General features: G+C 31.5%; 1 protein-coding gene across 1 annotated transcript in view; it reads right to left on the bottom strand.

Annotated features, from left to right (window-relative positions):
• Positions 1-6,864: 6,864 nt before the first annotated feature.
• LOC107441228 (ras-related protein rab-6.2) overlaps positions 6,865-14,639 on the bottom strand; it is a 19,391-nt gene continuing 11,616 nt past the window's right edge. The window contains exons 6-8 of the mRNA XM_071188155.1: positions 12,764-12,814; positions 8,411-8,535; positions 6,865-7,305 (exon numbers count right to left, since the gene is read on the bottom strand). Coding sequence (XP_071044256.1) covers positions 6,865-7,305; positions 8,411-8,535; positions 12,764-12,814 — 617 coding nt within the window. The remainder of the gene's footprint in view (positions 7,306-8,410; positions 8,536-12,763; positions 12,815-14,639) is intronic.

Raw genomic sequence — 14,639 nt, 5'->3', positions numbered from 1 at the left:
CTTGTGTTTAATTTTTGTTCATTTTAATTTTTGAAGCAATATGATTCGCAAAGCTATGGAATGTAAAGATTAAATAAGCCTTTCATGTTAAATCATAAAATGTAATAAAACATTTCTCGGGCATTAGGTTTTAACTCTTATGAGAATATACATATTTTTTTTCTGTTTATGTACAAATATTTTTCTGATGTGTTTTGGATGTTCCTTCTCTAAAAAGAGGAAATACCATTTTGTTCTCGTTTGCATAAGAAAGAATATCAAGCATTTTTCTTTTTTAAATTTATTAAGCCACAATAAAGAAGGAACGTTAGAATGCTACACGCTGCTTTAACTGAACAGAGTAACTGAATGACTGTTCATATAGAAATCGCTGGTATTCGTCTCATACAACAACGCCCCCTATAGTTGATCGCGAATTGTGAAAGCTGCTTAATAAATATCAAGGCAAAAGCAAATTTCATTCAAATTGCAAGCTTTCAAGAATTATTCGTATTTAGTATGCAATTTTAGGTTAGCACAATTAAATATAGTTTTCGAAGATTTCATTGCTGTGACAGTTTTCATTTGAAAACTGTTAGATTGTTTATTATCACAGAGTTCTCGAATTAATTTCATTTCATTTCTTTCATTTGAAAAAAAAAAGATTTTTGCTTTAAATTGTATAATTTTATATTTCTTATTTGCTTCATTTCTATTGCTCTTTTTATTATTTAAGATATATATGTGAGTTTTCGGTTTAGCAAATTTGCGACCACAGTCATTTCGTTTTGTTTGTGAGAGAGAATATTTGCAAAAATATGCCGCTTAAACGAATCTCTCTCAGTCGATCGACATCTTAAGTGCACAAAAAGAGAACTACCCGTGTTTCAGAAAATCGGAGCAACGGGAGAAAAGACTTGAAACTAATCGAGAACACAATGCTTTTGCCCGTTCCTTAGAAACGTCTGAGCAACAGGAAAGAAGACTGTTAACAAATCAACTACGCACTGCGCAAGGCCGTTCGTCGAAACATCAGAGCAACGGGAAGCAAGAATAGGAACCAATCGAGAAAGCACTTCGCCATTCAGACGCTGCCAATACTCTGATTTCAATCTCAGTGCATTTCACTATGATCCGACAACCAACTATAGTCTTCAGCCAAGCTTCATCATCGGAAAAATGGATCAATTATGTATGTTTTGTAATGCTCTCAAATTTAGGAATGAAACACCTGGAATTTGCTGTTCTAGAAGCAAAGTGAAACTACCAGAGTTAACGTCACCAACCGAGTCATTTTCAACGCTCTTATCAGGTCAAACAAATCAATCGAAGCATTTTTTGGCAAATATACGCCGGTACAATACGTGTTTCCAAATGACTTAATTCAGTGCTACACGTAACGTGAACGAGAATTACATGCCAACATTCAAAGTGCAAGGCCAAATTTATCATTGTGCAGGATCACTTCTTCCATTGCCCATTTTTTTGTCATAATATGTCATGCATAGTTTTATCACGCATTGCTCCAAGAGACGAATTAATTTCAAACAAATTGGTCTTTCAAAGTAATGAATAACTTTAATTAGGAAAAAGTTTTTAATTCAATAGTATATGTATTTTAAAAAAAGATTAAAGAATCGGAATAAGTTTTCGAATACCCTCTTCTACAATGCGTCCGTGTAGTGGAAAATGCGACAATTTTTATTACCAAGATTAATAAAACAATGTGAAATAAACAACAACAAAAATTTTCGTATCTTTCTAGAAACAGCATTAAAAATATGTTAACTTACATGGTGCTCCCATTAAAGAAATTTTGAACTTTTTTTCTTCCGAAATAGTGAAAATTTTCTCTTCTTTTTCTTTATTTCTGTGTGCATTTTTATTTCCCATTTTAATTTTTTTAAGTATTATGTTATTCTTATTTTGCGCAAAGCTGGTGCATTGAACTGTGGCAAATGAATTCTATTGTCTTTTATCAATAACTCGTTTCCTAATTTTGATATCATATCATGTTCCGAAAATGACGTCATCATTTTTTTTCTGATTATCGTCAGGCAGTCAAGTTGAGCTCGGCGATAACGTTATCTATCGCAAAGTTATACCTCCTTACTTTTGTTGTCAGTTACTTTTGTTTGTTTTAACTGGTTTTACTTTTACCTTTTAACTCTTAATTTCTTGTATATGGGTTTCTGTCCAAATTCATTAACTTTCATTTTTTTAAACTTCAACTTGTTCTTAAACTGTGTTATTTACTATGCATATGTTCACCGATTGCACTTTTTTTTATTAATTATTTATAACACTTGCAGATTATTATTATTTTTTATTTACAAGATCTTGATGTAATTATTTCATCTTGTTATTTAATTTATTAATATTATTAAACTAGGAACATGTTGATACTCTTTATTTTTTAATTGTGCAATATGAATTTATTTTATAACATTATTGTTTATCATCCACATTTTATTTTACCCTTCCTTTAAGTCACGCAAGGCCTTATTTATCAAAAGATAGCTTTCCCCAATATTTTTTTTTTTTTTTTTTTTTTTTTCTTTTTTAAAAAACCGAAACCATCTCTGGGACCCATCTCCTTAATGAGTTATCCTGCTAATATCCTGCTGCTGTGTTTTTGACCTGTTTTGTCCACCCCCAGTAGCCACTTGCTTCCGGGCAGTTTGTTGGTGTAGGAGCTAGTGTTTAATATGTTTATCCTTGTTTTTCTCCACTCCTTTTACCAGCTTTCTGCAGTTGCGAGAGAACGTATAACTTAAAAATATATTTTTATATCTTAGTTTCCTTAACCAATGTGACGTTTTTTTCAATTTCTCTCACAGCACGTGAACTTTTCAATGCCTCTTAGGCGGAACTCTTGTCTTTTCCCCTTTCTTGGCCTTGTTGTTTTGTTCATCTTTCACACCGCAGTGTTGTGGTCTGGTGATGTTACTTTGCTTATAGTGCGGCTTTCGTGAGAAATCCTCCAAACACCCGTCTCGCGTTGTGGCGGGTACTTCCCCATTAGACATGTGCTCTCGCTTGTTACCATAACAGCAGACAGCGCCAGACTTTCAGTCTGGAGGAGTTCTCCTCAAAGCCGCGCTATACTTTTGCTAATTTTCTTCTTCCTGCCAATAACATTTCAAGGGCCCATTCTTTTTTTTTTAATTGACGATTTCGGTGACATAACTTTCCCTTTTTTCCTGATTGGTTCTTTACCAAAGACTATTGCGGATTTTTAACGAGCTGCATGACTGAAAAAGCATATAATTATTAATGCAAAATAATGGATTATCTTAGAATGAGAAGTGTCGATTGATTCACGAATTTTTTTTCTTCGTTTGCTTCGTGTTTAATGCGATGAATTGTTGTTGGAGTGATTATGTGTAGTGATGTTAATACGTGTTGAATACTATCATATAAGATGATGTAATAAATACGAAAACAACAATACGTTTTGGATTCTTTTTTCTTTTCTTTACTAAATCCTTAATTAAGTAAATTCCGGACGATTGCCACTTCACCTCTGCTATAATGTAAACGCGGGTATTAACTCAAGGGTGAGTAGACCAGTTTTACAATTTCCTTAGAATTCGTTAATTTATGTAAACTTACTATAATAATTTTTTTTACCTCAGTTATTTAGCTCTTAGTACATCTAAAATTTGCTTCTCTTCCCTTTTTATGATCCAATAGACCTATTGAGTTATTCGGGTTTTTTTTCCAGCGATGTATTTTTTTTTTTTTTTTACTACCATTATTAGGCCAATTAAGATGTAACAGATATCTCTATATGTTTTTTTAGTTAAAGTGAATTTCTTATTATTTTTTTTAATCTCTTATACATTCTTGTGGGGTTTACCTTGCCGCAGACTCAAATTGCTTTTTTTATTTTCCTCAAATCTCACATGTTTAATAAATTAAATTGTCTCACCACATTGTTGAGGATTAATTACTTAATTTTTCAAAATCATGATAAATTTAACCTTCATTTATACAATTTCCAGGGTATATATTAATATTTAAAACTTTCAGAAGCTCTCTAGAACACGTAGCTTCGGCAGACATTTTGAAAGCTCTTTCGAACGTTTCAAACAGAACAAGTAAAATGATACACCCAGTAAATACACCCACCTCAAAAGTAAAATAATACACCCAGTTAAGCAACTCGGAATATGGGAAGATTTCACGAGAATCAGTTAATTTTAATTCATTTTTTTTATTATTATGTTGAACAGTTATTTTTTTTTATTATAAAGTTGAACAACCGACCCGATTCTGAAATTACAACTATCAAAATTTAACTCCGTAGCCCTGTGAATTTAAATTCCAACTAAGAAAAAAAGAATCGCCTGGATCAAGCATTTCAGCAAGCTAGCCTTCCTAGAGGATTTTTTGATGAACTAACCTGCATTTGCGTAACATGCAGAGAAAAACCACGAAAATGCCCCATGGTTATCCATGGCAAGGTTATTCTAACCTATGATCTGTTAACTGCAGAGAATATTTTAAGTTAACACACTTGTCTGTGCTAGCCGGGTGCAGAATTCGTAGCAATCAGCCGCAGCTTGGATTGGAACTTGAGTTACCTCATTGCGAGACGACATCTCTATCCTCTGAGTCACCTTGGCCTAGCCTGTTCGATTTGAGACGTTTTTAAGGGAAATAAATCTGATCCAGGCACAAAGAAGATGTGTTCAAATGATCGTATGTGCTACCCAAATACACAGACGGAAAAAAAATCCTAACACCAAGAAGGTGAAGTGCTAGATAAACTAAATTCGGTAGGCTTGTTTATGTTGCTAAAAGATGACTTCGATTCAAAATTCACGCTTGGTGCTAGTAGCCACTGTAAATATGCAAATCAGGGTTGGTTTAATTACGTGTTCTACAGTTCGTAAGTGTTATTTTTCCTTAAATTTTGACATTGTGAGTTCCTGTTAGTCAAGAAGCCATTATCAACAGTTCACTGACTTTGTAGGCTGTCGTGTAATAGGTCTGCGAGAAGGTGGATTTTCTTTCATCGATATTGTGCAGGAAGAATGGGGAGAAACTTACTTACTATGCGCGAGTGCTGGCAGCAGTGATCAAGGAAAGCTATTGCTTAAGAACAACCGTTTCTGGGCTGCCACGTGGCTCTATTCATAGAAAAGACCACTGTATACGGCGTTTGAATCAGAAATTTGAAGAGATATTGGCACTGCAGAGACGCAACGAACTGTTACAAATCAGCTACTTCAAGTACAGCTTCGTGTGAGATGCCCTCTAGCTTGCATTCCACTCACTCCAAACCTCTGCCGTTTACGAAGTGAGTGGTGTCGAGTTAGGCTCACTGCAGGACAGAGTGGATATCTGATCCCGTGATAGCCATATATTGGTAAGGAAGCAAGGTGAGCGCCTGCTACCAACTTGTTACCAGCCTAAATACACTGGGCCCAATTCTGAAGTTATGGTCTGGGGAGGAATTTTCTATGACAGCTGCACTACTCTCATGATGTGCATAGGGGACATAATATTTAAGGACTTGTTAAATATGTTAGTTATTAAAAATAAGTTCTATGTTAGGGGTGCGTGGTGTCCCAAAATAGAGATATGAAAAATCAATTTTTTAAAAAAAGAGGAAGGAGCTAGAGATGCATTGCTTTCTGCTCTCTTCGTTAGAAACTCGAATATTCATTCTTGGCAAATTTCAAAATTAGAAATGAAGTTTTTCAACTGAGGGCACAGCTGAACAGAAAAATTAAATTTTGTCAGACCATTTCAATTAGAATATTTGCAAGAGTGGCTCTTAAACTGTTAGCATTGTCTTGTAAATTATTGTTATTGGGACATTTACAATTACAGCATTTTTTTCTAATTTAGCAGAGACATTTATAGACGAACATTTCGTAAATAATTTTTAGCGTAACTCTTTGTAAAATTTTGAGCTTTTTTTTAGTTTTCGACCTTTAGTATTTCATGAAATTCATTTAGTCAAAGAAGCTGTAAAGATTAAGGAATTAAAATGACCGTTAAACATATTCGCAAGTTGAAGATACATATCAATTCTCGGTAGAACATCGAATATCAGATTCGTTATTGGATTGATTACTTTCCACTGCTGTTTACTGTATGTGCTTTCTGTAAAACAGTTCAAGAACTAATTGTTTCAGTTCACCTAAATTCAGATTCAAGTGACATAAATTTAGTTCGGATTTAAATTTGAATTAAGTTCAGATTAAAGATTTGTTGTTGTCTTATTGTAAGCTATACAGTAAAAACTGTCATTCCATATCAAATGTACTTTCAGTGAAGATTTTGCTTAAAATTCGAAATCATTTATAGACTCTTTCCGAGTTCAAAAATTGTTCTAAATGGTTTTAATTTGTCATTTGGACATAACTCTGAATTGGACTTTTCAAATCGAAAATGAATTTTAGGAAGAAAAATGCAGTTTTTTTTGTCATACTGAGTTATAAAAAAGTAATTTTACTCTGTAAAAAACTACTGATTTTAATTTGAGATATTACTCATTAGTCAAGCAGAAAAAGTATTTTCAACAAGCAAATTGGTTTATAGAAAAAAATGTGATCACTACAAGAAAGAAAAATGAATCGAGATAAAAAACGCTGAAGGAATAATAGAACTGCTTTAGAAAAACAAATTGCTACATTGAACATTTTTTTATTCAAGTAAATTAAGTTTACATTTTTTTTCTCTTTGAAAAGCTTTGATTATTCTGAATTTGGTAGTACTACTTCATTTTTATCATCCAAAGCATTTCAACTTTTGGTTAGCTTTGAAGCATTCATTCTGCTGCTTGATAAGAGGACATATTATCGAGATCCTACTGAGCCAGAATAATAAAAAACTTCATAAAATCGAAGAAGCTGAAATATTAAACAGTTACTGTTCAAGCAAACCACGCTGGACACTTTCTTCTTGTTGCATCTCTTCTTCTGAAATCACTGACTTCTCTGCTTTAGGTAGTACAACGCCATTTTTATTATCAGGAGGATCGCAATTTTCGTTTAACTCTGAAGATTTTATTTCACTGGTTGATGGACAAGATTGAGTACTTTCTTTTTTCATTAACACGCTTTCACCTTTAGCTCCATTTTGTATATTGCTATCTTCCAGATAACTTGCATCTTTTGGCTTACAATTAATAATTTCTGTTTCAGTAAAACATCCATTTAGTAATTCTTTTTCAGTAATAGAAGTAACAGGCACCTTATTGGTATCTTTCCATTCGAGAGACTTTCCTTCTATTTCTTCTATTTCAATTTTATCAGGTGGTATTAATCCTTCTCTTTGAAATATTCTCAAAGCCATGTGTTCGAAAACCTAAAATAAACTGATATATAAGAAATTAAAATTGTTATAAAAGCTATTTTAAACAAATATTTTTAAATTGTTTAACCCCTAGTTCCCCTTCCAGGTAAACATTTAACAATAATTACAATTAATACATTAGATTTTCAATCAGGTTGGGTTTTTGCGAAACAATTTTAACAGTAATTATAACCAAATAACGACATAACATGTAAACTGCACATAATATTGAATCGAATGCAATATTTTGGTTATATTAGGTAATAAAACAAAGCATGGAACATAACTCAATCTTGAGGCAGACCTCAGAATAAAAATCTTAAACATAGAGACCGATATTGCGGTTACGAAATGAAAAAAATAAAAAAATTAAAATTAATAAAAAATAAAAGAACCTCTTGAAAAAATCGTATGGAAATGTTTTCCCCATTGCACGCTCTTAAAAGTGTTTACATGAAATAAATGCAAAGTATTTTAAAATTATTTCCATCTATTTTTTGTTGCCTACTTTTTAAGAAACGTTATAAACGATACTAATATATGAATTATTATCTTATAGTGGCGTAACATTTTTTAAAAATTTCTAATGGCAACCCAAAAGGTACAAATAGAAAGATGAAATAAATAACAAATACAAATGTACGTAGGATAACAAAGAAAGAAGACCGAAGTCATTGCCTTAAAAGTTCTCTTGCTTCCCAATATCTTGAGGACTCAGTGTGTCCATGAAGGGCCCCACATAGAAGCAGGTGGTCCCTGCCCAATTTCTCTCCAGATTTTCAAAGTGGACAAAAAGGCGTGGTGGAAAGGTCTATGCGGTATAAGTGAGCAGAAAGACAATCGTGGCCTGTATATAAGCGGAAGGCCGCAACTGCATCACGTCTTGGTTTGTCAGGAATTAAAGAAGAGCTTACATTTCTCCAACTTTTCAAAGCTGTGCGAGTCTGAAGGTCTTGCAATGAGTTGTTTTTGCATAAATTTCTAAGGAACAGTTTGATTTTAGTAGCGTAACATTACATATCCTTTTATCATATGACCATGTGAAGAATTAATTAATCTAATGAAATTTTCCATTTATAAAAAAGGGCCGTAGTTCAAATATGTAAGACCATCTTACTTCGTTTACATTTTTTCCAGTAGTGATGTTGAGTTCAAAATACTCCAGATTTTGACTACTTGCAAATTTTTTACTAATCATGAGTGATTCTTCTTTTTGATAGATGACATCCCATCGAACTCCAACTGTGAACATTGAAGAAATGTTCATGTACAACTCTACCAAGATAAATTTGACAAATACATAGGTTTTTCGCAGAAGTAGGACCTAATGCATGATCGTTACAAACTTTGTTTAATTTTATAAAAGGAATACATATATTATATTTATTGAACGCAAAATGTAGAGTGTTCCAAATTTCAATAGACAAATTCAAATGGGTGATAAAAAGCTTCAAGGAGAGAAAAATGCGAAAGAAGGTAGAGAACGCTAAAAAAAGGGGGAGAAAAGCGCGTTATACCCAACACGTTATTTCGACTTCCTGGAAGCAACTAAAAAAGATACCGTAAATCTGCTAACTAAAAAAAAGTTACTTGATTAATTATTATAAAAGTTAATTGAACCATTCATAACCATCCATAAAAACCATTCTTAAACGTGGCTACACCTTTCGTTCCCACCAAATTAAAAACCTGTGCGCTTTTATTTGCAATTTTCAACCTCCCAACCTGGGTTGCGATTTCATATTTTCGAAAGATTTTATCACCCTATTAATCTTATTTCGAAAGATTTTATTAAATAACAATTTTATCACCCATCTCAATGCATAGATCGAAAATTTGAACATCGTGTAATTTAATGAGAAATATGCTGCTATTTCTCTACACAAGTTATATCTGAACATTGCTCTACCAATGATGGCATTGATAGACTGTTTGAAATTTTAAAAAGTATTGAGCAATAATATCGCTCAGTATTTTCAGAAATAATATTCTGTGATAAATATCCCCTCATTATACATCTTAAGACGTACAGTGCGCAAAATGAAACGCAGTTCAACCTGAATAAATTTTCCAATCATTCCTATTAATCATGCTAATTAATTTCTTTTTATTTATTTCATAACCTTTGTTGAACAGCCTACAGGATTTTTAGTTTACGATTGCCAATGTATCCTCGTAATTATGAACTCCGTATCCTCGTAATTTTGAGAGCAACACAGAAGACAAAGGACTCCTGGATAAAGTATTGGGAGAAATTTGCTTTTGTGGCGGACATTTTTATGAAACTAGCCCGGATTTGCCTTACATGGAGAGGAAAACCACGAAAACCTCCCACGGGTAGCCTGACGGCAAGGAAACTCTAACCCACGATCCATCTAGTATATATAATACAGTTCAGAAAAGTGAAAGGAAACCTTTACAGTTAAATAAAGAACGCGGAAAGAGAAATAGAACTGCTTTAGAAAAACAAATTGCTACATTGAACATTTTTTTATTCAAGTAAATTAAGTTTAAATTTGTNTATATATATATATATGAGTCGATACAATAACTGATGAAGAAGGTTATCGAGTTGAACTATTCATCTTATCGCCTTGTGTTTAGTGACTTGTTCTTAGTCTTAAAAGCGTAAAAAATATGCATCAGAAACAATGCCTTTCATGTACACACAATCAGTGACGAAATCGTACTTTTCGTACGAAAAGTCCTCATCACTTCGGATATATTAATCAGATATATCACAAGATCAGTTTCATTCGATTCAGCGTTAATGGAAAATATACGTCAAGTGTGTAAACAACAATATTTAAATTTCTCCCCATTTTCCTCTCCAACCAAAGCCCGACTCATGAGATTATCTGTTCTGAATCACTTACTATGAAGAGTGTACATAGTTTATTGCATAGTTTATAAACATTAAATATACAACTTTTTTAAAACTTGATTTCTCAGAACTATTCAACCGATTTTACTCAAATTTCTTATTTTACTATGTCAAATTAGATACTATAAGGCTTTAATGATGCAAAATATTTAATAATTGTGGGTAAAGATTTGGATCGCTCTCCTGGCCATATTTAGCAGATTGTGGCTACATCCTATATTTTGAGAGTCGATATCCAAATCCATTGGGAAAAAAGTATGTTTCTTCAGAGAAAGTACGTTCTGTGTCTGATTTCGCCACCTCTTCGAATTATTAGGATTGAGCCTAGAGTGTGATGATCCGATTATTAGATCAAAAGTTATTCAGGGAGATCCGTTTTTTTCTCTGCGTGCTGTATTATATTTAAATATACTGTGCATTTTCTTTTCGCTGAAATTTTTCATTCAAATTTTTTATTTGCTAAAAGGCATAATTTCATATGACTAAAGAACCTTCGAAGAACCACTAAACAAAACTCTAAAATCTAAAATTCTCTTTATTCTCTTTAACACACACTTAAACAAAAAAGAAGCAAAAAGCATTTTTTTTTTGCATTTTTATAAGTTCTTAGATTTAATGCAGCGTTTCTCCTAACCACAGATTGAGCCAAAACTCCAAAATTAAGTTCAATTAATAAGAATAAAATGCTAAGGCTTAACATTTATGAGTGTTAATTTAACACAACGTTTGTTGTCTCAACGTCGAATACAGCGATATTTACATTTGATTTAAATGACAAATAGAGCAAAACTTTTTGAGGATAAAATAAATGAATTTACAGATATATTAAAAAACAATTTAACAATAAAGAAGAAATACCCACATAAAACCATTTATAAAAATAATTTTCTTAAACTTACCTGTGCAGCACAACTTCTTTAAAAATAAGAAATGTTTCGTTCAAGTTCTGTACTTTAATTCTACATTCTGCGACATTGAAGAAGATATTCTTCCTGCCGTCTGTAAATTAACAATTAGTTAGTGTTTGAGGAGTGGGAAATCATACCCAATATGATTAAATAATCTATAATTATATAATTAAGTAATTAGATTTTTTAACAAAAGTTAGTCTGAATAACTTAATGACAGCAAATCATAACAGCATGGAAAAATTACAAGAAATGGCCTTCTGCTGAAATTTCACATCATTCGATGGCAACAATGCACGGACACAAGATTTAATTACTAGTAGTGTCAACAGTGTGGCTTCATCCAAACTAACTTTTTTTTCATTTACAGTAACACGAAATTAATGTTGTAGTTACAGAAAATGTTGTATACAGATGCAATAAAGAAAGCAATTTTCTTATTATTCTTACAAATAGAAAATTAATCTTGGCACTTGCTTGACTTTTCTCTGTATAATTTCTTCATTAAAAATCACTTTCGTGAGTCAGACAGCAGATAATTATGATCAACTATTACTATGAAAAGCATTTTTAGTTAAAGAGTTGAAGCAATATTGGTAAACTTTGGTGATTATATAACACCACATTTCCTTTTTTTTCTTTTAATATCTTTTTTTAATCTTTTTGAAGTTATACTTCTTATGCGACTTCCAACAAAGTTGCGTTAAACGTTTAACGCTACATTTTAATTGGCCGGGAAATCACGTGGTAGGATCCAGTTTTCCCTCATTCATTTCCATATTGTTTTAGTTCTCACTAGCATGAAAATAATAAAAGTTATAAAAGTATTGTTTTCCTATAAATATTTTTTCAGTTTGTTTTGATACACACATAATTTAATAGGATAGTATTTTTTATTTTCAAATTTAGTGGATAACAATTGTAAAAAATGAGTGAAAATAATCCCACGGACAATGCGACGGATTTAAGGTTATGTCAAGGTACGTCTCTTGTGAATATCAATTAATTGCCAGGTTTTCTCTTTTGAAATTATATTATGACTCATTCACATACATTATTAATACAAATACATTTTCCAGGGAGAGACGATGAGGCAACCACAAGCACTTCCACTGGTTCAAGAGGTCCACGAGGGAAAAATACACAATATTACCGTGATTACAGAGCACGGAAGCGAGCGGAGCAGGAAAAAGAGTCGTTGAATAGAACTAGTGATCCTTCTACGACTGCTGATTCTTCAACAATTAACGTCGCAGGTAGCGAAGTTTAACTTCTTCCTCGCGGAGGGACTCCACGCACTATTTTTTTCTTATTTTCAACTGGAACAGAAAAAAAGTGACTAAGTATCTGAGTATCTAAGTATCTGAAGACAAAGTATCTGAGCATTTTCCTTCTTTTCTTTGAAACAAAGCATACATGGTCAATGTTTAAAACAAAAGTTTTAAAAAAAGTGAAGAAAAAAAAACACTTATAATTGCAAATTTTTTGAATAAATTGAAATTTAAAAAAAAACACCGTTTATTTTAGTAAGAGAATTTTGAAGTTTGAACACCACGGATTTTTAATCTACATTTATAAAAACTGGACACCCAAAGCAACTAATATTAGAACAAATTATTTACACCACATCAAAAGATTTGAAGTGGAAATTTATACCAAAGAAAAGGGAGGAAATTACCTCTGAACTTTCCTGCTCCATCTACATGCCCTAAACATGTTTCTGCTACGTCTGAAATATAAAAATAATTAGATAAAAATTAGTACCTAAGAGAAAAAAATAAAATATACGAACTATAAAACTGAAATTTAAAAAAGCTTATTTTTTAATAAGCGAACATATAACTAAACTAAAAAAGTGACTATAAACTAAAAACATGAACACCTTAAATAACTTTTTCTGTAATAATCGGATTTTCACATACTAGGACTCGATCTTAATGGTTCAAAAGCCTAACCTTGAAATTGCTAATTAATTAATGTCGATGATGTGTTACAAAATCTTACACACAAATGAAGGTACAGCGTGCCAAAAAAAAAAAAAANAAAAAAAAAAAAAAAAAAAAAAAAAAAAAAAAAAAAAAAAAAAAAAAAAAAAAAAAACGGATCACCTTGAATAACTTTTTATCAAATGATCGGATCTTCTTTTAGAACTCAACCTTAATGGTTCTGGGGGGTGACTTCAAATATGTTAAATACTGCAGACGATATTTTAAGATACGAATTCAGACACAAAAACGTATTTTCTCCGAATAAACATGTCCTTTTTTGACAAATTTAGATTTCTAACACACAAAATGTAGGGGATAGCCGCAATCTGGGAAATATGGTTCGAATATTATGGTTAGGAGAGCTATCCAAAGTTTTGATTCCTTAAAGTTAATTTTACTTTTTGGCGCATTTAGCCATATTTTGAACATTTTACAAATTATATTGAAATTTACAAATTATATTTTATATTGAAACATTTTTACAAATATAAAATTCCATGCAAAAAATGAATTTTAGTAAATGTTTATTATTCTTTATTGATTAATTTAAAAATAGTCGAAAAAATTTTGAACTCTAATGTATACAATTTTTTACATCATTTTAAAGTGTATAATTGCACAAGGCTGAATACAAAATTTGAACGAAATCAGTTGAATAGTATCTAAGAAATCGAATTCTAAAGAAGTCGTATATTTAAAATTCGATTTCTCAGAAATTATTCGACCGAATTAAAGGTGGACACCTTGAATTACATTTTCTTTAATGATAGGACCCGATTTAAATAGTTCAAAGATCTAAGCTTACCTTGAAAATGCTAATTAATATATTTGATGTTTTGAAACAGACCCCAAAACGTACTTTCTCTGAATAAATGTACTTTTTTTCGATAGATTAGAATTCTTGACCCTCAAAATATAGCAGATAGCACATCTGAAAAATATGATCAGAAGAGCGGTCAAAAATTTGGATTCGTTGATATTAATTTTACTTTTTCTGTAGATCGCCATATCTTCAGGCTTATTTAAATGAATCGTAAAACTTTTACCCACATGAGAAAATTTCATTTATAATTTATTCGTTTCATCCCAAGATAATTCGGTGCAAAAAGTATTTTAAGTAACAATTAGTTATTTTTTACTACTTTATTTAATTGTAGTCGAAAATACTTTGAATTGTAAAGTATACAAATTTAAAATGGCGAATTACTTCTCACTACTTTCTATAAGAATAAATATTAATAACATTTTCTTTGCATTTAGTGCTTTGTTGGAAAAATTACAGTACTGTATGGTAATGGCATTACTGATAAAAATAAAGAACCATTATTTTGAAATAAAATTCAAAATGAACAAGCCATTTGGTAATTTTTCAGGTGACGATTTACATGAAATTCTGGATTTCAAAATAATTTTTTTCCAATTCAAAATTATAGTTCACGATAAGTAAACAATACATAAATGAAAAGTAAATTTAAACGAACAAATAATTTTTATGCCATGCTCTAATATATGATATAAATACCAAATTTTATTATCTATATATGGGTCATTCTCACGAAACCTGTC

This window comes from Parasteatoda tepidariorum, chromosome 2, assembly GCF_043381705.1.
Source record: "Parasteatoda tepidariorum isolate YZ-2023 chromosome 2, CAS_Ptep_4.0, whole genome shotgun sequence".
NCBI lineage: Eukaryota > Metazoa > Arthropoda > Arachnida > Araneae > Theridiidae > Parasteatoda > Parasteatoda tepidariorum.
Note: the sequence above shows the minus strand (reverse complement) of the source record. Positions and strands in the feature narration are given on the sequence as shown.